At 33.8% G+C, this 22,378-nt stretch overlaps 1 protein-coding gene across 1 annotated transcript in view; it reads right to left on the minus strand.

The window, feature by feature from the left end:
• Nucleotides 1-13,170: 13,170 nt before the first annotated feature.
• LOC110036794 (GPI-anchored protein LLG1-like) overlaps nucleotides 13,171-22,378 on the minus strand; it is a 12,401-nt gene continuing 3,193 nt past the window's right edge. The window contains exon 3 of the mRNA XM_020741322.1: nucleotides 13,171-13,775. Coding sequence (XP_020596981.1) covers nucleotides 13,411-13,775 — 365 coding nt within the window. The 3' untranslated portion in view covers nucleotides 13,171-13,410. The remainder of the gene's footprint in view (nucleotides 13,776-22,378) is intronic.

Here is a 22,378-nt window from a genome sequence, read left to right on the forward strand (position 1 = left end):
ATCTTTCAATTCCATCTTTATACTGGTGAGGTATATGTCCATTAGCTCGTCTCTGGCTTCAAATTCCATGATAACTTGAACTACCAAGGAGTCTGACTTCACTAGAAGGTCTTTAGCGCCTATTTCATAGGCTAGGAGGGGTCCAACAATCAATTCTTTGCTTTATTGTTTATGACATCAAACTCTACCAAGATTGACTGTTATAGATGCTCTCTAGTTAGGCTTCTCAAAGCTAAACCTATCCATGCTATCACCTTTCTAGAGGCTCCATTGACACATACAATCCACATCTTGTCTTTAGTGTTGATTGCTTCATCAGGTTCCTTAGTCATGGAAAAGTCAGCCAAGAAATCTGCGACTGCCTAGGCTTTGACTGTTGTCTAGGGAATGTAAGTGATGTTAAATTCAATGAACTCTACTCCCCTCCCAATTTTTGGAGTTGACCAAAGTGCTCTAGTTTTGTGATAACAGACTTCAACGAATGGTCTGTGACAACCCAAATCAAATGCATCTGGAAATATGAACAAAGCCTACGAGTCAAAATAATCAAAGTGAAGGTTAGTTTTTCCATAATTGGGTAGTTGGTTTCGGTGCCATAAAGCACTCGGCTCGTGTATTAGACTAGATAATGCTTTGCTAAATCTTCTCAAACCAAAACTAAGCTCACAGCCTCTCATCTGACTCTGAGGTATAATGATAGTCCTTTATTGGCTTCGGGCACTACATCAATGAAGGTAATGCTAAGGAATCTCTTAAGTTGTTGAACGCTTCCTGACATTTGATCATCCATTTGAAACACTGATTACTTTTTAGCTTCTTAAAGAATGTAGTACAATTGTCACCCAACTTTGAGATGAAACGACTGAGCCCTGTGATTTGACTGGTTAGTCCCCGAACCTCCTTAGTACTCCACAAGGGTGGCATGTCTAGAATTTTGTGTACTTCTAGATTGGCTTTCAATCATTCAGAAGTTAACAGGAAGTTGAGGAACTTCCCATTCGATGCCCTGAATCATATTGAATTTTTTCTAGTGTTTCAGAGTCTCTTTTATATCTCTGATGTATTGTTTGGGTGACTTAATCTTAACTAGAACATCGTCAACATACATGTCAACGTTCTTTTCATTTTAATTTAAAAAAATTACATCCATGAGGTGGTGATGGTTGTCCCAGCATTCTTAAGTCTAAAGGGCACATTTGAATAAAATATGCCTTATGTAATAATAAAGAACATCATAAACCAAGAGCTGATCCTCAGAGAAGATTAAACCCAATTATGAAAAAAGTGATAAAAAAAAAAAATTTAAATGGTTAGATGTGAGAGTTATTTATCATATTTCTTTAAAATGGTTAGATGTGAGAGTTATTTATCATATTTCAGATAGTGTTTGAGTTAGTCCAATCCATTATATTCCTAAGAAAGGAGGAGTGACTGTTGTTATAGATGAGAAGAATGAACCAATATCAACAAGACAAGTCACTGCTTGGAGAATTTGTATTGAATATCAAAAATTAAATTCAGCCACTAGAAAAGATCATTTTCCTCTATGTTTTTTGGATCAAATGTTGGATAGACTAGTTGAGCATAAATATTTCTCTTTTCTGGATGGATTTACCGGATATCACCAAATCCCTATATGCCTTATGCAATTTTATGTTTTCCAAGTGCATTTTTATTTGGTCATACTTGGAGTAAGTGTCAAGGAAACTCAAGATGTAGTATCTGATCACGTCGTCTACCAAGGTGTCAATCTTTAACAGAGGTTAGGTGTCCTTTGGGCAAGCAATGTTGAGGTTGTTGAAGTCGACGCACATCAGCCATTTGCCATTGGTTTTCTTGATCATGATGATGTTTGAGAGCCAAGTTGGGTACTATACTTCACAGATGTAGTTTGCATCCAACCACTTCTGCACCTCTACTACTATTAATTTGGCCAAAGTCCTGATAGTTGACCAGATCTTTTGTTTGACCACCTGAGAGTAGGGACTGATGTTCAATTGATGGCACTTCAAGTTGATTGAAATGCCTGACATCTTCATTGTGGTCCTAGCAAACTCCTCTCAGTGTTTATAAATCATTTGTATTAGTTGGTTCCTAAACCCTGTATCAAAATGTTCACTAATTAGGAAAACCTTATCGAGTTCTTCATCAAACAAAGGTACTTAGAGGAAGATCTCACTGGTCTCAATACCCCTTCCTTCTGGATTTGGATGTCGAGTTGTTCATGGTCGACGCTCGAAAACACTCACAAATAGTAGCTTCTAGGCTGCTAGAATTTTCCCCAAACATCATCACCTCCTCATCGCCTAGTAACTTTACGGCCACATGACAAATAAATTTCATTGAGATGTAGTTGTTCAAGTGTGGCTAATCGAAGATGAAGTTGTCGGTTGATGCACCTAAAAATTACTTATTTTTAGAGTACATTTCATGCTCATTTTTTGCACATTTTTAATGATATTACACTTTAAATAAAGTTATTTTGCATATTTTTGTCTTCAAATATAAGAAATAAGCTTTTGGTGAAAATAAAGTAAAAATCGTGCAATTTGGTGCCAAATCGAGCAAGAAATAAAATTCTGACCTGACACATTTCAATATGTTTTTCAATGCTTAATCTTTTTTACACTTCTCTTATGTTTTTGAGTAAAATTACACTTTTAAAAAAGGTTGTTTTCATACTTATCTTTTAGGTATATCTATTATGAGCGAAACACAACTGAAATGAGACAAAATGGAGCTAAAACGAGGCCAAACAGAGCTAAACGGTGGAGTTGCTGCAGAGTGGCGCCAGAAACCGGCGTCGGAGGCATCAGAGACGGTTATTGACAGATTTTTGGCAGCTTTTTACTATTTTGAGATGTTCTAAAAGGATCCAAGTGAATTAAATGAACCATGGAGTGGTTCAATGAATTTAAACACTTGGGAAAGGCTTTTGAATGAAGATATATGTCTCTTGGATGGAGAGATTTGTCTCTTGGAATAAAAAGATGTGAATTTTGGGAAAAAGTAGGAATTTTGTGTTTGTTTAAAAAAGGAAGTTTTGGCGCCTCTCATAATGTGTGTATGTGGGTGTGTATGTTAGGAAAGCTGAGAGAAATGCTTAGAAATCTTAGAATAAGAGTAGAAATGTAGATTTCTACTTTTTCTGGAGAGATTGGAGAGGGAATTTTGAGAGAATCTGTAAGGAATTGTATTAGATTGCATGGATCAATGACAGACTTTGTGGGAGAGATCTTCATCTTTCTTTCAAAAGGAAAAAATCTAAGTATTTTGTTCTTCATTATCTTATGATTTTGCAAACACTTATCTAGTGGATCTTTTTTGATGTAATGAGGTTTTATGTTGTGTTTTCTTCATGCTTTATAAGTAGTTTTTCTTACTATTTCTTCTTGTTAGGAAATAGTGGCATGAGAAGATTATGATGTTGCTTTCATTTTACTTTTCTTTTGCAATGAATAAGATTTATGTGTAGGATTTTAGGATACATGTTAGTATGCGATTTAATTATAAATTGAATGGTTTTTTCTTGAACTCCATTTACATTGCAGTTTAGGGATGTTGTAATGTTAAAATTTATTGAGAAACATAAGATCCGAAAGGGCTATGCTTTCTACAACAAAGTAAAAAATCACATTCAATTTTATGGATGAGAATATAGTTCATGGGGTTAAGTGCAAATAAATAGGGAAATATACTTTGATGGGCGTAGAATTGGAGATTTTCTCTAATTTGGTCCAGTTGCTTAGAAACTAAAGCTTCATCGCGAGGTTATTAGCCCTTAGGGGAGGGAGAAGTGGGAGCTCTAGAATGGGAGCCAATTTCCTCTCAACCTAACAACGAATTTAGAAACCAAACTTTGGATTAGTTAATGTTCATTATGCACTTTAAGAGGGTAAAGAATAGGATTGCTCATATTTGGTACATACAATATTTTATGTATCTCATTCATATACATTATTTAATTCACTACATAACAATATTTTATGTATCTCATTCATATACATTATCTAATTCACTACATAAGAATAGTAGTTTTTAACATCTCAAAATTCTTCAAACCAATTTATCCAGAAAGAGGTATCTTTAGAATTAATATTTCATTTAGTAGTAGTTTGTTGTTTTAAACTTAAGACTTACCTTTAGGATTACTTGTTAAAAAAAACTACTTAAATCGACCTTCTAAACTAGAGACTGATAATAGTATACTAGAATTAGCCTAAGGGATTTCTTACTTTGCTTCTATGTGAGATCGATAATGGGGTTTCTAAAGAAAGCCCTATATTACTTGAAGCGATACGTGCACTTGGGTAGAACATCTAGTGTGTGAATTATTTTATATATTTTATAACACTTCAATTTTACACACTAACTTCTTAATATAAATTGAGTCAAGTTTTTTCACATCTAGTGTGTGAATTATTTTATATATTTTATAACACTTCAATTTTGCACACTAACTTCTTAATATAAATTGAGTCAAGTTTTTTCCCATATTTTTTGAAGCTAAATTATGGCATAATTTTGAGATGGGTCAAGTTTTTGGCACTACTACCGGGGATTTAAATTGACACAAAACATGTAGAAAAACAACACACACTAGGGGTGCATCAAGTTTTTGACGCCATTACTAGGGAAGCTATGGTAAGAGCTTTAGGAGAATTTTTGTTAAACTTGTAAGACTTAGATTTGGAATTTATAGTATTATTATATAGTGTGTCTAATTATTGTGTGTATATTTTAAAGAAAATTCAAAATACTAAAAATATTTTTGATATCTGTCCTATTAGTTAAGTCAGTAGATTTGTATGCGTAGTTCAGGTGCTGCAGACCTTAGATTATATGAATCAGATTTAAAGAGAAATTTTAGGAGGATGATGAATTAGAAAAGACTCCATGAATTTAATGTAGAAATGGTGGATTGACAAATCACGAATATTCATAATTAGATTATAATGCTAGTTGCTTTGAAAGAGTAAACCTCAAGAGAGTGGCAAATTTTCAAGAAGATATGCTTACTATTTTAATTTCTCAGGTTGTAAATATTTAGAGGAAGTTATATCAATACATATAAAGTTATGCTCAAGGACCCCCTAGTGATTAAGGAAACTTTATTTAGACAATTGATTGAGCCTAACTATTTTGAAACTAGTCATGATATATACAATCCTTATTCTGATTATTACAACTCAGGTTGGGAAAATCATTTGAATTTTAACTGGAATAATAATTTTGGAAGAGAAGACCAATTTTGGGAAGCTAATCAATTTAATTGAACGTGTAATTGGAATAATCAAGTCAATTATAACAATGAACTTTCTTTTTCTTATAGATTTAACTCCAACCCACTGGATGAGGAGAAGTAATTGCTATTAGAAGAGGTTGTAATTCAAATGGCGATTCAATTGAAAATTTAAGAGGTCTTAATACGGAATATAAAAAAACAATTAGGGCAAATTATTAATGTAATTAATAGTTACCCCTAGAAATTTTACCTGGTGACCCTGAGATAACCCCTAAGGAGATGAATGACGAGCAATATAAAATTATCGAACTAATATTTAGAAGAGAATTTGAGGATATGTTTCAAAAGAAATTTGAGTTGAGAGATGAGGATAAGGAGATTGAAAGCCAATGGAAAAGATTTCTAAGGAATTAGAAAAACCTATTTTCTCAACTAAGGTAAACATAGAAAGACCACTTCTATCATTTACTCAGTACCAAGGAGAAGAATTGAAAGAAAACCCTGAACAAAAGAGTAACCTAGGAGAATTTGATCCAGAATTTGAATTATTTAGAGGTAATCCGATCCAAAATTTTGGAGATCTTGAAGTATCATATAAAGATCCATTTCTTATAAATTTCAAGGATGATATTAACATGAAAATTGAGAAAATAACTAGAAGATTATTAGATTTAGAAAGAAACATGATGAACAATGATACTAATCAATTTGAAAAGGAAAAGCTGAAAGAAAAATTAAAATTTGAGGATTTTATAGGAATCCCTGGATCTGGAAAATATTGGGTAATTGATCAAGAATTACTTAAATGAAACTTTGATCCATGAGGATTCATTTATTGGGCTGGTGACGTTAAACCAAGCGTCATATGGGAAGCAACTCATAGTTATCAGTGTGGTTTGATTTAGTCTGCTAGACAGTCATGATTGTTAGTGTTGTATTGTGTTTGCTTTAGTGTGGATTGATCTGTTTGCTTGATGATTGGTGTATGTTTGGATTGTTAATGGTTTGATTTGATCTTTGTGAGTCATTAGTGAAGTGATTTCATAACTTATTGTTTTTCTTAACTCCTTTATGCTCTCTTGTAGTAGTTGGATTGACGAGTCCATTACGACTCGGGTCTCACCTAGAATTGAGTATTACAAGAGACATCGTGAAGTTGAATAGTGACAGTTTCATCTTAATTTTGTTACTTCCTTTATCTGACCTTATTTTCATTTGATAGGAGTCATGAACCTATTCGATGAGTAACATGTGGATGATTTTATAATATCCTTATAACTATTAGAGGTGCTTAAATAATGGGATATGATGACACTTAAGGTTCGATGCGTAACATGCGGATGATTTTATAATATCCTTATAACTATTGGAGGTGCTTAAATAATGGGATATGATGACACTTAAGGTTGGTGTTCGCGACCCAATGTATCAGAGATAATCATGTCCATGGGATGAGACTCTTTAAAATCATTTATATGTACCCAATATATTTGTGTAGTGATTCTGCTAGAAATTGGAAGTAAGTTTGTGAGATGAGATGAGTTAAATGAAGAATTGACCTCATTTATCATCTTTATTTGTTTTTGTGTTACAACTTTATATAGGACTTGAAGAACATTTTTATATTCCTATGTCGATATCTATTATGCTAGTTAAACTTTTATTTAGTCAATTTCATTCTTGAATGTTTAGTTTAGATTTACTTTCTACTACATGATTTCTATCCTGATCAATAATTGTAGATGTTTTTGATAGGCATGTGTGGCAGATAGAATTTCTGAACTATTTTCTTCTTGCTTATATTTTATGTACTAAATGTTATACATGTTAAAAATCAAGTTTGGGGGTAGGAAGTAAAAGAAAATTTTAAAGTGATTATACTTCCTTTTAGTTTAATATTATTGCAAGCATATCTTAGGTTAGATTTATTTTCTTCTGCATTCATTCTATCATGATTATGCATGTATACGAATTTGATAGGATGTTATAGTAGTTGGTAGATTTAGCTTTTACTTTTTCTTCCTACTACATTTTATGGAATTGATTGCAAAATATTTAAAGATTTAAGTTTGGGGGAAGAAGAAAAATAAATTTCAAAGTTAAACTTTATTTGTCCTCAAAGAAACTACAAATTAACTCTATTTTGATTTTTGTTATGTGGAGTTATTTTACGATTATTAAAATTTTAAGTATAGAAATGCAATAGGAAAACTTAGTAAGAACTTTAGTGATAAGGATGAAACTAAAGTTAAAATGTTTACTAGAGAATAATAGAAAAATGATTTTACTATTTATAGTAGAAAACAATGAATTTTTGAATTAAGGATTTTTTTAATACTATTTTTGAAGAATTCAGACTCCATTAAAATTTTTTTTTCTAAGAAAATAAGTTTTTAATTTTAGAAAAGGGATAGTGAAATTCTAAATCATTAAAGGCTTATCCAGATATAGTAATGCTCACCTAGAAAAAGAAAAAGAAAAGAAAAAGAAAAAGAAAAGGAGAAAAAAAGGAAAAGAAAAAAGAAAAAAAAAAAGAAAGAAAGAAAAAGGAAAATATGAAAAAGTGATGAGAAGCTTAATGATTAAGACCTAATTAAAAATTGATTTCACTTGAATCTTTCTGAGGAAGAAAACTTAGGATTATTCCTAAGCTTAATTTCAAAAAGTATTATTAAAATTAATTTTTCTAGATGTCATAAATTCTAAAATTAATATTTTTGTTAGAATCTAAAGTTTGGAAAATTTTCAATTATTTCTAAATTAAATAGAAAATCAGGATTCATATAGTTTAATATTAAAAATTCAAATACCTTAGATATCATCTAATTTACTATAAATTCGTCTAAGTTGGACTATAACATTTCTAGAAAAAAAATTTAGTACATCTTAAAGAAACCCACTAACATAAATCAACTTATTTTAAAGTTATAGTGTCACTTGAGGACAGGTAACATTTAAGTTTGGGGGTATTGATGCACCTAAAAATTACCTATTTTTAGAGTACATTTCATGCTCATTTTATTCACATTTTTAATGATAATACACTTTAAAGGAAGGTATTTTGCATATTTTTTTTTTATCTTCAAGTACAATAAATGAACTTTTGGTAAAAATGAAGCAAAAATGGTTCAATTTGGAGCCAAAACAAGCAAGAAAGAAAATCATGACCTAGCACATTTCGATGTCTTTATATGTTAAATCTCCTTTACACTTATCACATGTTTTTGAATGAAATTACACTTTAAAGAAAGGTTATTTTCTTTCTTATCTTATATTTATATTAGTTAGGAGCAAAACACAACTAAAATGAGGCAAAACGGAGCTGAAACGGAGCCAAATGGAGCAAATTGGTGGAGTTGTTGCAGGGCGGCGCTAGTGGCGCCAAGGGCGCTAGAATCTAGAGAACAGGTGCAGAGGCGCCAGAGATGGTTATGGATGGCTTTTTGGTGGTTTTTGACTATTTTTAGATGTTTTAGAAAGCTCTAGTGGTTCAAGGAATCTAAACACTTAGGAAAGGCTCTTGAATGAAGAGATATGTCTTTTGGATGGAGAGATTTGTCTCTTGAAAGAGATGGTTATGGATGGCTTTTTGGTGGTTTTTGACTATTTTTAGATGTTCTAGAAAGCTCTAGTGGTTCAAGGAATCTAAACACTTAGGAAAGGCTCTTGAATGAAGAGATATGTCTCTTGGATGGAGAGATTTGTCTCTTGGAATGAAAAGATATGTCTTTTAGGAAAGTGAAGGAATTTTGTGTCTCTTTAAAATAGAAGGGTTGACCCCTCTCCTAGTGTGTGTGTGTGTTGGTGTGTATGTTAAGAAAAACGAGAGGAATGCTTAGAGATCTTAGAATAGGAGTAGAAATGTAGATTTATACCTTTTTTGGTGAGATTGGAGAGGGGATTTTGAGAGAATATGTAAGGAATTGTACTAGCATTGCATTGATCAATGAGAGAATTTGTGGGAGAGATCTTTATCTTTCTTTCAAAGGAAAAAAGCTAAGTATTGTGTTCTTCATTATCTTATGATTTTGTAAACACTTATCAAGTGGATTTGATTTAATGATTTAATGTAATGAAGTTTTTTGTAATGAAGTTTTTCGTTGTGTTTTCTTCGTGCTTTGTGAGTATTTTATTTACTCTTTATTCCTGTTAGGAAATAGTGGCATGAGAAGATTATGTTGTTGTTTTCATTTTAGTTTTCTTTTGCAATGAGTAGGATTTATGTGTAGGATTTTGGGATGCATGTTAGTATGCGATTTAAATATAAATGTGATGGCTTTTACTTGAACTTAGGCTTGTTGTAATGTTAACATTTGTTGAGAAACATAAATTCCAAAGGGCTATGCTTTCTACAACAAAGTAAGAATAGCATTCAATTTCATGGATGAGAATGTAGTCCATGGGTTTGAGTGCAAATAAATAGGGAAATATACTTTGATGAGCTTAGAATTGAAGATTTTAGGGTGACAGACTAAAATCCACAATTTGGTCCAATTGCTTGGAAATTAAAGCGAGATTGTTAGCCCACAGGGAAAGGAGAAGTGGGAGCTCTGGAGTGAGACCATTATCCTCTCAACCTAACCATGGATTTAGAGATCAAACTCTGGATTAGTCAATATTTTTTATGCACTCTCAGAGGGTAAAGAATATGATTGCTCCTATTTGGTACATACAATATTTAATGTATCTTATTCCTATACATTATCCAATTCACTACATAAGAATAGTAGCTTTTAACATCTCAAAATTCTCCAAACCAATTCATCCAGAAAGGGGTATCTTCAAAATTAATATTTTCATTTAACAGTAGTTGTTTGTTGTTTTAAACTTAAAACTTACCTTCAGGAGTACTTATTAGAAATATCACTTAAATCGACCTTCAAAATTAACAACTGAAATTAGTAGGCTATAATTAGCTTAAGGGATTTCTTACTTTGCTTCTTTGTGGGATCGTTACTTGAGTTTTTTAAAGATAGCCCTATATTACTTGAAGTGATATGTGCACTTGCGTAGAACCTCTAGTGTGTAAACTATTTTATATATTTTATAATGTTTCGATTTTGCACACCAACTTCTTAATATACATTGGGTCAAGTTTTTAACTATATTTTTGGAAGCTAAATTACTGCGTAATTTCAAGATGGGTCAAATTTTTGACATTGTTATCGAGGATTTAAATTAACATAAAACACGCAAGAAAACAACACAAACTAGGGGCGTATCATAGGTCGGCAAGGATTCCACCACAAGAAAGTCCTCTATATTATTGTACTACTTCTCGGGTTCTCTCCAAGAGATGGGTAGGGGAATGAGGCCCAGTGCCTCTTTCCTTTCCCCGAAAAATCTAAACAGTGTGCTGGCAGGTGTTGTCAATCGGTTGGTCTTTAGGTCAATTTTATCAAACAACGTTTTGCATAGGAAGTTGACCAAACTCCTAATATCAACAAAAATAGTATCCACCTGAAAATTTTTTATTGGTATTGTGACGACGATCGCTTCATTGTAGGGGTTCCCCTTAGGTGGGAGATCCACATCTGTAAAGATAATTGACAAAATGTTACGATGGAGCATAACTCTCCTGAACTCTCTCTTTCAGCTAGAGGGCCAGGATCTTCTCTCAAAAATGTTTGTGATTGTCCATGCTACGTTGACCACATTGGCTCAGACATTTTCATTTGAGGGTTCTCCTGTAGCTGCCTTGCCTTGTCGCTGCATATTTGTGCTGACTGCAACAAAATCTTTGAGCTTCTCGGTGCGAATAGGCTCCTCAATTAGGTTTTGGAGGTGAATACATTCCTTTGTGTCATGTCCATGGTCACGTTGGTACTGTTAGTGCCACTTTCGACCTCATAAAGTTAGGGTCTTCTTGAGTTGTGAGGCTAGTTTAAAATATTCCTTGCTCTGGTTGGTCTGGACTATTTTGGCCATTGACACGTTTAGGGGTGTCAAACATTGCATTTACTGGTAAACATGCGGTCGCGCATAATACTTTGTCGATAGTTGATGGTTAAGAAGAGACGATACAATATAGGGTTGTCGATTTAGAGCAGACCAACAAAAGATTTGAACAACGCTACATGGTCAATTGCGTCATTCTTTCGTTTGTAAGAATCCAGGTGAGGGATCATAGCTCGGGCAGGAGTATGCCTCTTTGATTTGGCGAGTGAACAATCCTTCTACGAGCGGTCAGACAGACACTCGCATCTGTTCTTCCCATCACCTGTTTGCCTCTCCAGATGCACCGGTGTCAGTGTGTTGGGACTCGCATTGTCCGTTGGTTCCTGACTTGGTTGTATGGAGTAGGTGAGTTTGTCGGTAGGGGTCTTCGAGAATGAACCTCATAAGGTTCCGCCTCCAAATGGGGCAGGTGATCGTTCCTCTGGGTGATTGCTGCAGTAGGATTTCAAATTGCTCTATCATGAGGGTCATTTGGGCTTGTAAGCCCTGGACTTGTGCATGGACGTCTGGTTGTACAGCATCTCTGTTGGGCTCCATGTGTGTTTTCTCTCTTTGGGAAGCTTCTTCTTCGTAGTATTTTCCACGTCTCATCTATGGCATTTCCACGCTTACCGCACCACATTTTAGGATGTTGAATCTGAATTTGTCCTTTGTAAACACACCCCAAGAGTTTAGGATTGAGTGAAGGACGGAAAAGAGAAAGAGAGTATAGCAAGTTAGAATTTTCTGTAGAGAGAATCGAGAGTTGTCTTATTTATAGGAGTTTATTTTGTACAATTATAGAAATGATGGAGTGGTTATGGAAACTCGTCTTAATACATTTGATGCTTTAATTGATTGTATTGATTTCATATCATATTTGCATTACAATTTTAATTTTAACATGGTGGTAGTTAGCTGGCCAACTTACTTTTATTCGACTGATTGAGACAACCAGCTAAGTGGCTACTTTGTCTTTTGAAGTACGCGTCGGTCGGCTGAGGCCCTTGGTCGGATGTCGATTTTGTCCGCTGCAGTAAAGGCGGGTCAACTGATTTGTTGCGATGAAGGATTCCCGCCCATGCCTCAGTTGATTGGGACTATCGATGTGGTCTTTCGTTTGAATCACTCACTATGGCGTGTCAGCCGATTCTTCACCACACGGTTGACAGTAGAGCGGTAGGACGGCTTGGTTGTCTGTCCGTCGCCTAGGCCTTTCGAATGCTTTGAGATTCATGCTAACAGTTGTAGTGTATACAATTGCATTTAAACCGCTCAAGTATTTCGCATCACATAAAAAATACCAAACTTAATTTTTAAAAAGTTAAATATACATTTTCATACGCAAAGGTGGCATGCATGTAAAAATTGAAGTTTGGTGTTATATATATATATATATATATAAATACAGAAGAATCTAAGCGGTATGCATGTAAAATCTTCTTTTTTAAAAAAAAAGATAGAGCCATAAAGTTCCTTTCATGATGCATAAAATTATACCACATTCGCTTGAAAAACAAAATAGCGTACTCTTCCACTTTTAATGATGATGATTCCTTTTCAAAAACAAATAAAGTTTATTAATGAATTTTCTTCATGATGATAATACACTCTTGTTTAATGAAAAGATATTATAAAATTTTTCATAAATAAATATTTGTTTTCTTTTTCTTTTTTTGCTACAACTTCTCGATCTAAATTCTCTCACCATTTGTTTCTAAATTCTTACCCACCTAATGTATGTGCAACACACTAACTCAACTACAAGGCCTGCATGCAAGTTCACAATACAAGGAAACCGTGGGCAAATATTATCAACAATCCATGAGACAAAAAAAACATAGCCCATGAAGCAACATTTCTCTAGAAAATCTCTACATGGAGAAGTACTCGATGCTCTCAAATTCGAAATTCGACCAAACATATATTTTGCCAAAGAGATGGTCCACAACGATCAAGCTTAGCAAAAGGTTGTTAACATATTGAAATTAAGAAACCCCACTTTAATTTAACATAAACATCCCCACTGAAACGAGTTTAAAGTAATAACTCCACAAACAACACCAACAACAAAGTATACACTTCTTTTCCCAGAAAAAGGCTTGTACCAGCTGAATCACTTTGAATACATGTTAACAATTAATCTCATTTGAAAAACCCAAGCCTCACAAGTCACCATTTAATGAACCTGTTGTTATAATGAATCTCCAGGAAACGTCGAGTTACCATCAGTTTCCATAAACGAGCAAAGCCACAGTAACTCCCAAAACAGTAGCTATTACAGGGGAGATGCTTCGAATCATGCTGGCCGAGCTTGTAGAGTTGTCGGTTTTGATGACATAATTGGAACAGTCGAGACCGTCCTTCCCTTCGCGGCATTCGTAAGCAAAAAGGCCGGGAGGATATTTTCCATGGATATTTATGTAGCTAAACATGGTGGTGGCACAATCATTTGTGAGATCATTAAGCTGCTCTGAATAAGGGCAGGCAAATTCCTTGAAGGCTGAACAGCAAGGTTCAGGACGATATTGGGGTCCTTTGCACTTATTTGTGATGATATTGTAGTCCATGTACTCAAAATTTATGGGGCAACCTGGATGTAATAGAATGCTTAAATTAACCCTAACATGATGAAATATGATCACATATCCACTCCAGATTAAAAAGTAAACATAATTATCTGCACCGAAGTATTGGACGGTTGATGTTCTCTTTAAAAATTATGCATAAGCATCAAATTGACAATACTTGTAAATACAAGTTAACTTGAGACAGCATGTTTAAAAAGAAACACATAGCTTGAACAATATAGAAAGAAAAAATGATTATCAACACTGAATTAAGATGCAGACAGAACAACATTAAGGTGGTGTAAAGGAGCCGTAAGAGTTGTCAAAAATCAACCTAAATGCTCCGATTTCTACATTTATGCTAAGGTATATGGAGTGAGGTGCATGGTCACATTGTTTATTTATTTCTTTATTTATTTATTTTGTAAAATTTCAATAATAATGTTTTTTGCGTTACTTGGAATAATATTTTCATACTATTGTCCTGTCAAGTTAAAAGTTTATGTTAGAAAGTCTGCATATTGCTCACCAAAATTTTTATGAATATGCTGCCTAAAGATTACACAATTATTCTCTCAAATAAAAACACCAGAAGAATATACCGTGTAATTGTAATTAGCTAATTGCTCCTGATGCTCTCCACCGAAATATAATCTAAGAACCAGAGCAGGTCTTGGCAAGTCAAATTCAAGTTTTTATATGATAGTGTTTGATATAAGAAATGAATAACCAATGGACCTATTACGCCATATGACTTGCTTATCTAGTTATATATCTATATCTATCTATCTATCTATCTATCTATATCTATCTATATATATCTATCTTCTATATATATATATATATATATATATACATCGCCGTATTTGAAGTTTTTTTTATGTTGTATACACTATATTATAGAATTGGCTTTTCTTAATATTATTTGTCATTTGATAGAACTAATCTTTGATACTATATCTCCATTCCTACATCGCCGTATTTGAAGTTTTTTTTATGTTGTATACACTATATTATAGAATTGGCTTTTCTTAATATTATTTGTCATTTGATAGAACTAATCTTTGATACTAGACCAAAAAAACAAAGAAAAGGTTACCCGATGTATCACACAGAGATTAATCAGAAAGCTTCAACAGCACTTTGATACATTTTATCCTAAAAAATAAGTTTACTTGCAAGATGTTTAATCAGCATGTGATTATCATATCGCATGTCAATTAAGTTGGTACAGTTTTCTATAGTTGATAATTAATTATTTTGTTACAGCTATTCCGTGATATTCAATAATATACATGCCACATTAAATATGGATTATTATTTAATGCTTAGGGAAAGCATTTAACTATGGAAATATCCTAAGAAAGAAAAATAAGATATTAACAATAATTCCAGTATATCTTATATGGATAATTATAAGAGCTTTTGAATATATATAAAAAGAGAGAAGCACGAGATAGGATTAAATTGTCCATTAAAGACCTTTGTCTTTACATCAACAAGGGAAATGGGTTTATGTTCATAAGAAAATCGCCAAGAGTGGATACCTACCCTCATGGTTTTGGACCAGCAAGCACAAATGGCAGAACAAAGCTAATTGTCACAACTAGAAGAACAAATTATTATTCGAAGTCCAACACCATTCCTACAGTGTATGTTTTATAAATTCATGAGTGCTAGGCTAAGATTAACTCCTAAAGAGTCTAAACTTCAATTTGATGAAATCACTACTAAGTATAGATCAGGGTATCTAAATACACCTAGCATGACGCATAATAGTAAGCCCAGATTTTGATTCATCATTTTATTTTATTTTTAATAATATTTCAACTTCTAACCTTTACGAAGAATTGTTGGTTTCTTCAATGATGGAGCCGAGGCTTAACTGGGAAATTATAAAAATTAATGGGAAAGGAAGCCATTGATGGAGTCAAGACTTAACTGCATGCCCCCATTTTTCTTCCATATACTGCTCCATAAGCAGTGAAATGTGGCATCACTTCATCATTACGTACCATTATGAGTATATATTCCTATAAACCATCATACAAAAGAAGCTAGAGAGCGTCATGATTAACAATTATACAGTTATAATGGAATTTAGCTTCTACAGAATTTGTAGTTGAGCATGCTACGTTGAAGAGAATGATGAGAATCAGAAGAAACTTTAAGAGCAGTGGTATTAAATCTCACATGGAAGAAATGCCTGTTAAGTGTAATAAGTATATAAAAATAGTTGTATACATGCGCATAAATATAATGTTATTGTATGTTTTGTATAGTAAATTTTTTTTAATGCCATGCAGGAAGTTCACAGGACAACAAATCGGGGAAAAAAATATCAAAAGTTCAGTACCAGAAATACCTAGCAATTTCTGTAGCAGTGTCGGTTACAGTGCCAGGGCTCCTGGCCCAGGAAAAAATGTCCCAAACCTGAGAGCTAGACACTATGGCACCTAGAATGAAGAACGCCCATTGGAGCGCCACAATGCCGCATAGCAACAGGTATCATGAACCACCATTTTTAAATTTTTTTGCACGTTATGACAGGTTCAACAGCGAATTTTGCCAAAATTAGATAAAAAGGGACTTTCTGAGAGTTCCGAGAAAGGTTTTAAAGTGTTTGAGAGTGTAAGATACACTTGTTCTGTATGAAAGTAGAGTCCATGTGCAATGTGTATGTAAGTGAATTTGATGTGTAGTGGAGACTGTTAAGAGGAATTCAAAGGGAAAGCACATTGTAGAAGATGATTGGCTTGGAGCAAGAAGAAATTAAATCCAGGTGTATTCTTACTTTACTTTTTTTTTTTTTTTTTGGTAAACCTTGATTTTGTTTCAATGAAATTCTTGTGTTTTACGTATCAATATGTAGGAACTAAACTTTTCTTTTCTTTGGATTAGTATTGTGAAATCGTTGTTTATTTGAAAAATAAATTGATGTGTTAATATTTAGCGACCAGAAAAATTAAAATTACTTGTGATCTAGTACTATTGATCATAGTCTAGAAGATTAAATAGGTTAACACAATTTCTTGGTGGAATAGGAATATTGTCATCAGAAGATTGGAATCATGTAGGGAATCCAACGAGATTTTGCAGACTTAAGGGCACTTAACCATAATATGTGACTCCAATGTTTTCTATGTTTGGGAATATAGTAAGAAGTGATAGTCCCTAGTTGTCAATAACATTAGAAAAGAATTTGGTGGAAAAACAATTGAATTCTCACAAGATCTGATTCAAAAAAAAAATTCTATCTAAAGCAAAAGCTCAAATATCAGCAGGTGCAGTTTCTCTAATTTAAGAATTTTAGAGAACCCTTCAAAAATATTGAAACATTTGAATTGAACTTAGAATTAGTAAATACTTGTACTACTTGATAATTAACTCGTTCATCATGAGATCGATTTATCAATTCAAAATCCATATACAACTTAATCGACATATATACTTGAATGATAATGAGTGTTTCACTGCATTTCGGATCAATGCCCACTTTACGTGTACAAAATTCATGTTTTCAATTATTTCTAACAATGTAAGCTAAATGTTTTGCATTTATGTTTAATAAGTACCACATAACTCTTGAGAGAACTCTCTAATTAAATAATTTCCAACTATTCCCTCAACGAGAACTATCATGTTTAGCACTGTTTATTAAAACAAAACTTACCATACACTTAACATCTGCCAAATAAAATCAATGACATGACAAAAAAACCAACCAAAACCATGAAAAAAAAATTCAGGGCTCCAACCTAGAATCTCATGTATATGAAAAATGTTGAATCTTAGAGCTACTAGGATTAAAACCACAGCAAGTCTAACCCAAATGGCTATCCATGTCATGATGGCTGACTTAAAAAAGTTAGATGGCAAAGGATTGTGAAGACATGTCAAAGTGTTGGATTTAGGGCCCGTTTGGGGCAGATTATTTAGGTGCGGCGGCTTGAAGAGCCCGCCCCCGGGTCTTGTGTTTGGAACCTGCGTTCGCGTGGATTATTCCTGCCGCAGTGCATTAACTTCTGTGAAACCTTAATAGGTTTGTGACGCGGGGTGGGGGCTGCGTCCCGCGTTCAGCTCGTGATATTGCCCTAGTTGCCCCTCTTCTCCCTCGCGCTCTCCCTCCCTGGATTCGTCCCCCGTAGAGGAGATCGGAGAGTTTCCTTTCGATTCGTCCCCCGTCAATCGCAAGGTATGCTTTCCCTCACCGTCAAATCGTAAGGAATGTTTCCTCTAGAGCGATCGAACGTCGGTGGCCGTAAATGGTTCTTTGTTGATCCACGAACGTCGTTTATTTGTATAGATCCGACCGTAAACCTTGTTTATTGCTTGACCGAAGATTTCTATGCCATTGTCGTCTTCGTTGTTTTTGAACTCCAACAATGCGAGTGGATTTCTTTAGCTAAATGTTTATGTGCTGCAAATAATGTCTCTATTAAGGATCCTGTTTCGATTTATGGTAAAAGCCTAAGTGTCAAACCTAATGCCCTGATATCATATAAAAAATAAGAGGATGAAAAATGCTTGCTGCATTTAAGGATCCTGGTTACACCATCAACTTTCTATTTTTTGTGGCAGTATATATCTATGGAATTGTGTGTGTTCTATTCTTATTTTGCTTCAAGCATTATTGCATATAGTCTTTCACCGTTTGAGTGCTTTCACAAGATGATTGGCATTATACACTGAACTTGGCACGAGAGAGATGATTTTCTGCATATTTGCGAGAGAAAATGTATTGCCACGCTGAGATGATTGATATTATCCTGTAAAGAGTGTAGTGAGCACAGTTATCTCTAAACAAGTTTTATAAATGTTAACCTTTATGTTTATATGTGATGCCTATAAAGATTCAAAGGGTTATGGGATTAGTAATCCTGTTCAATGAAGTTTTGAGGACTAAAAAAATGTCAAAGAATTAATGAAAAAGCATTTTAAAGTGCTACAAAATTTCTACATTACTTTGTTTTGAATGCATTTAAAATGCTACAAAATTTCTGCATTACTGCATTACTGCAGTTTGCTGCACCTTCTATCTGTTGGATTCTATTGTTGTTCATTTGTAACATTCATCCATTGGTGGCATTTATCTGTTCATTTGTAAATTTCATGCTGGTCTAAGATCTGAAGCTTCTGCGGCATTGCTTCAAAATGTGATTTTTTGATTTGTTTTTTGATATTGTTAAGCTGATCTTGGTTGGTGCGGTGCTGAATTGGGTTTGCTGTAGGTTTAAGTCCTGTTTGGGAATTTGAGCGATTGGATCAACATTTGTGAAGAGTGGGGATGGATAATGATCTTCACTTTGGTTTTCAATTATCCATTTTACAAGTTTTTTTAGAGAAGGTTGGGGTTTCTGAAAGTGAGTCACGAGCATTGTTCCTCACAGTATGCACTTGGTTTGTAATGATACTTAATAGGAAGCCATAGAGGGTTCTATGGGATCTTTGAAGTTTCTCCTTGGTCTGTTAATATGTTTTTGGATTTATGGGCTTCTTTTGGATGGATTTGATTAATATGTTTTTGACCGAACCACATATATCCTTTGTGTAATTTTGAATTTATGGGTTTCTTTCTGAACTTTTGGTTTGTAGTGAAATCTTTCATGTTTCCAGATTATTAGGTTACCTAGCATAAACCAGGTAATTAACCTTCTAGTTACCATTATTTGAGGAGTTAAACAGGCAGCAAAAGTTACATTGTTTTCAGTCTAGAGATAGAGGTGCCCCTTTTGCTTCTAAAATTATCATTTTTGTGAGCATAATTAGAGATAATTGGAACTTCATGCATATAAATGTTTCAGTTTCTGGAATTTCATAACACCATTAGTATTATATTATATTTTTAGCACAGATTTGCTCATGAATACAAAATTGTGTACCATGTGCTTCATTCCAAAAGATCAGCAAAACCTTTTTTGGACAAACTTCATTCCAAATAGACAATTTATTTGGAATGAATTGTCTATTTTGAATCAAACTTCATTCAAAAATTGTGTACCATGTGCTTCATTCCAAATACACAATTTATTTGAACACTATTCTATGGAATTTCTGCATATTTGCGAGAGATTATACACTGCTGCAAGCATTTTTCATTTGTTTTGAATGCATTTAAAGTGCTACAACATTTATTTGGTACAACGATAGGATGCAGCCTTTAATAGCTTTGTGAAAAACAATTTCATTGATATGCAATTTTATCAAAAAATTAGTGTATATGGCAGCTGAATATATGGCAGCTGGAGATGTATGTATGGCTCGAAACTGTTTTGAATGCATTTAAAGAGCTACAAATTTAATTTTGGTACAACAATAGTATGCAGCCTCTAATAACTTGGAGAGGAAAATGTATTGCAGCAGAACGCATTGTGTTATGTTATTGCGTTAACAATTTCTATATAGCAACTGTCTCATTAGTTGTGCATCAACATGTATGAGAAGTTGCATTTAGGAATACACAATATATTAGAAGTTGGATTCCATGACATATATTAGAAGTTGTTTATTACACATGTACTTGGTAGTTGTAGTAGTGTTCTCCATGAATAATCATAGCAATGTACTCTTACGTAATTGGATAATAAAACATGTTTGATGTCTTACTGTGGATGTAGGTCTTTGACCAAACCACATATATCCTTTGTGTATTTTTTTTTTCTTTTTAGCAAATATTGACACTGCTATTGGTTAATTATGTAGATGGTTCTTTTTTTTTTTTTGCATTTTGTTGATTCCACGACATGTATGGATGTTGATTCATTTTTAGCAAAAAGTTATTCTTAATATGTTTTTATTCAGAATAATTACACGACACTGCTGTTAAATCATGTCTAAAGTAGTTGAAGGGGGTCAGTCCGCAATGTGGGACAAAGACGTTACAAATATTTTTTGCGATCTGTGTATTAAAGAAATAGAACTGGGGAACAGACCAACAACGTATTTTAATAAGTAAGGGTGGCTAAACATTGGTAAGAGATTCAAAGAATTGACTAACAAGGATTACGACCGGCTTAAATTTAAAAACAAATGGGACCAGTTGAAGAAGGAATGAAAAATATGGAAGGAGTTGAAATGCGGATCTACCGGTCTGGGTTGGGATCTGATTAAAAGGACAATTGTTGCTCCAGCTGAATGGTGGGCTGAAAAACTAGAGGTAAATTTCTATATAATTCATGAATTGTTAGCTTCGCAATTTGTTTTATCTCATTATAATTTTCTAAATATCCCCTCTAAATGCTATACCACAGGCGGTACCGGCAGCGAAGAAGTACAAACAGTATGGAATAGAGCCGGAATTTGAAGAAAAACTTGACATAATATTTAAATGGGTTGTCTTAACGGGAAAGTTTTCATTCAACCTACTGAAAGCGGTTTCACAGAGATACCAGATGAGATCACACCTGAGCCATTAACACCCGCTGAAGAAGTGCATAACATTAACCAAAGGGATATGGGGGAGTCCAGTACAATTTTAAAGAGGCCAAGGATTGCTAAGAAAAATAAAGAGAAGGAACATTTTGTGAACACCTCCTTCGATCGTTTAATTGAAGCTTTTGCAGCTCCACCAATATCTGATGCTAACATATTAGACTGTATCAGGCTTTTGGGCACTATTCCTGAAGTTGTGGCCGACAAACGATTTCACGCACAGTGTGCGAAAAAACTTGAGGATTCAACTCAAATGAAAATTTTCATGGCGCTAGAGCCTGAATTGCGTCTCGAATATTTGCGGGTTTTGGTCGAGGAATGATATTTTTTTTTGTATGGTATATGTATTTGTTGCAGAAATATAAACTTCTACTTATGTCGATTTTTTTTTAAATGTTTGGAACTTCTAATCATGTTATCTTTTTTTAATATATTTGTATCATCTACATACGTACCTGTTAGTGGTTGATGCTTTATTTATAAGTTGTGTATTATATATTCTGAATTTGAGCAATTAATATTTGGTAGTGCTGCAGCAATATCTTATTATGCACTAATTATGTTTACATCTTATATCATTTAGGATGAATCCACAACGTGTGCGTCGTAGAGAATGACATTTGTTACAGCAATTGCGATATTGTTGTTGGATTATTACGGGAGTAGCACTGCTCGCATTCCCTACATGACATCCAGCTTTGTTGGAGACAGATGAGTTGGTGAAATGCTTTCTGCCCATCCAATAAGGTTTACAAATATTTTCAGAATGACAGCACCAATTTTTATGGATCTTTTGCACGAGTTATGTCTAAATCACGGCCTCTAGGGTTCTTCCAGAACGACGTGTGTAGGGAGGTGTTGGCTATAACACTGTACATTCTGTCACAAAATGAATCAATTAGAAGAGATATGAAAAGATTTCAACATTCTTCTAAAACAATAATTCGTTACTTTTCTAAAGGCATACAGGCTCTTGTTAGCTTAGCAGCAAAAATAATTAAACCGGAGGATCCATCATTTGTTACCACTCCAGAATAAATTGTCAACGATTCTCGATACATGTCATATTTCAAGGTAACTATGAGTGGTTTTATTTTATAACTTGTCATACGATTCATAATATAATTACTATCTAACAAACAATTAAACAGAATTGTATTGATGCAATTGACGGTACACACGTTGATGCCCGACT

The sequence above is a fragment of the Phalaenopsis equestris genome, unplaced genomic scaffold (genome assembly GCF_001263595.1).
Source record: "Phalaenopsis equestris unplaced genomic scaffold, ASM126359v1 Scaffold210921, whole genome shotgun sequence".
Classification (NCBI taxonomy): Eukaryota; Viridiplantae; Streptophyta; class Magnoliopsida; order Asparagales; family Orchidaceae; genus Phalaenopsis; species Phalaenopsis equestris.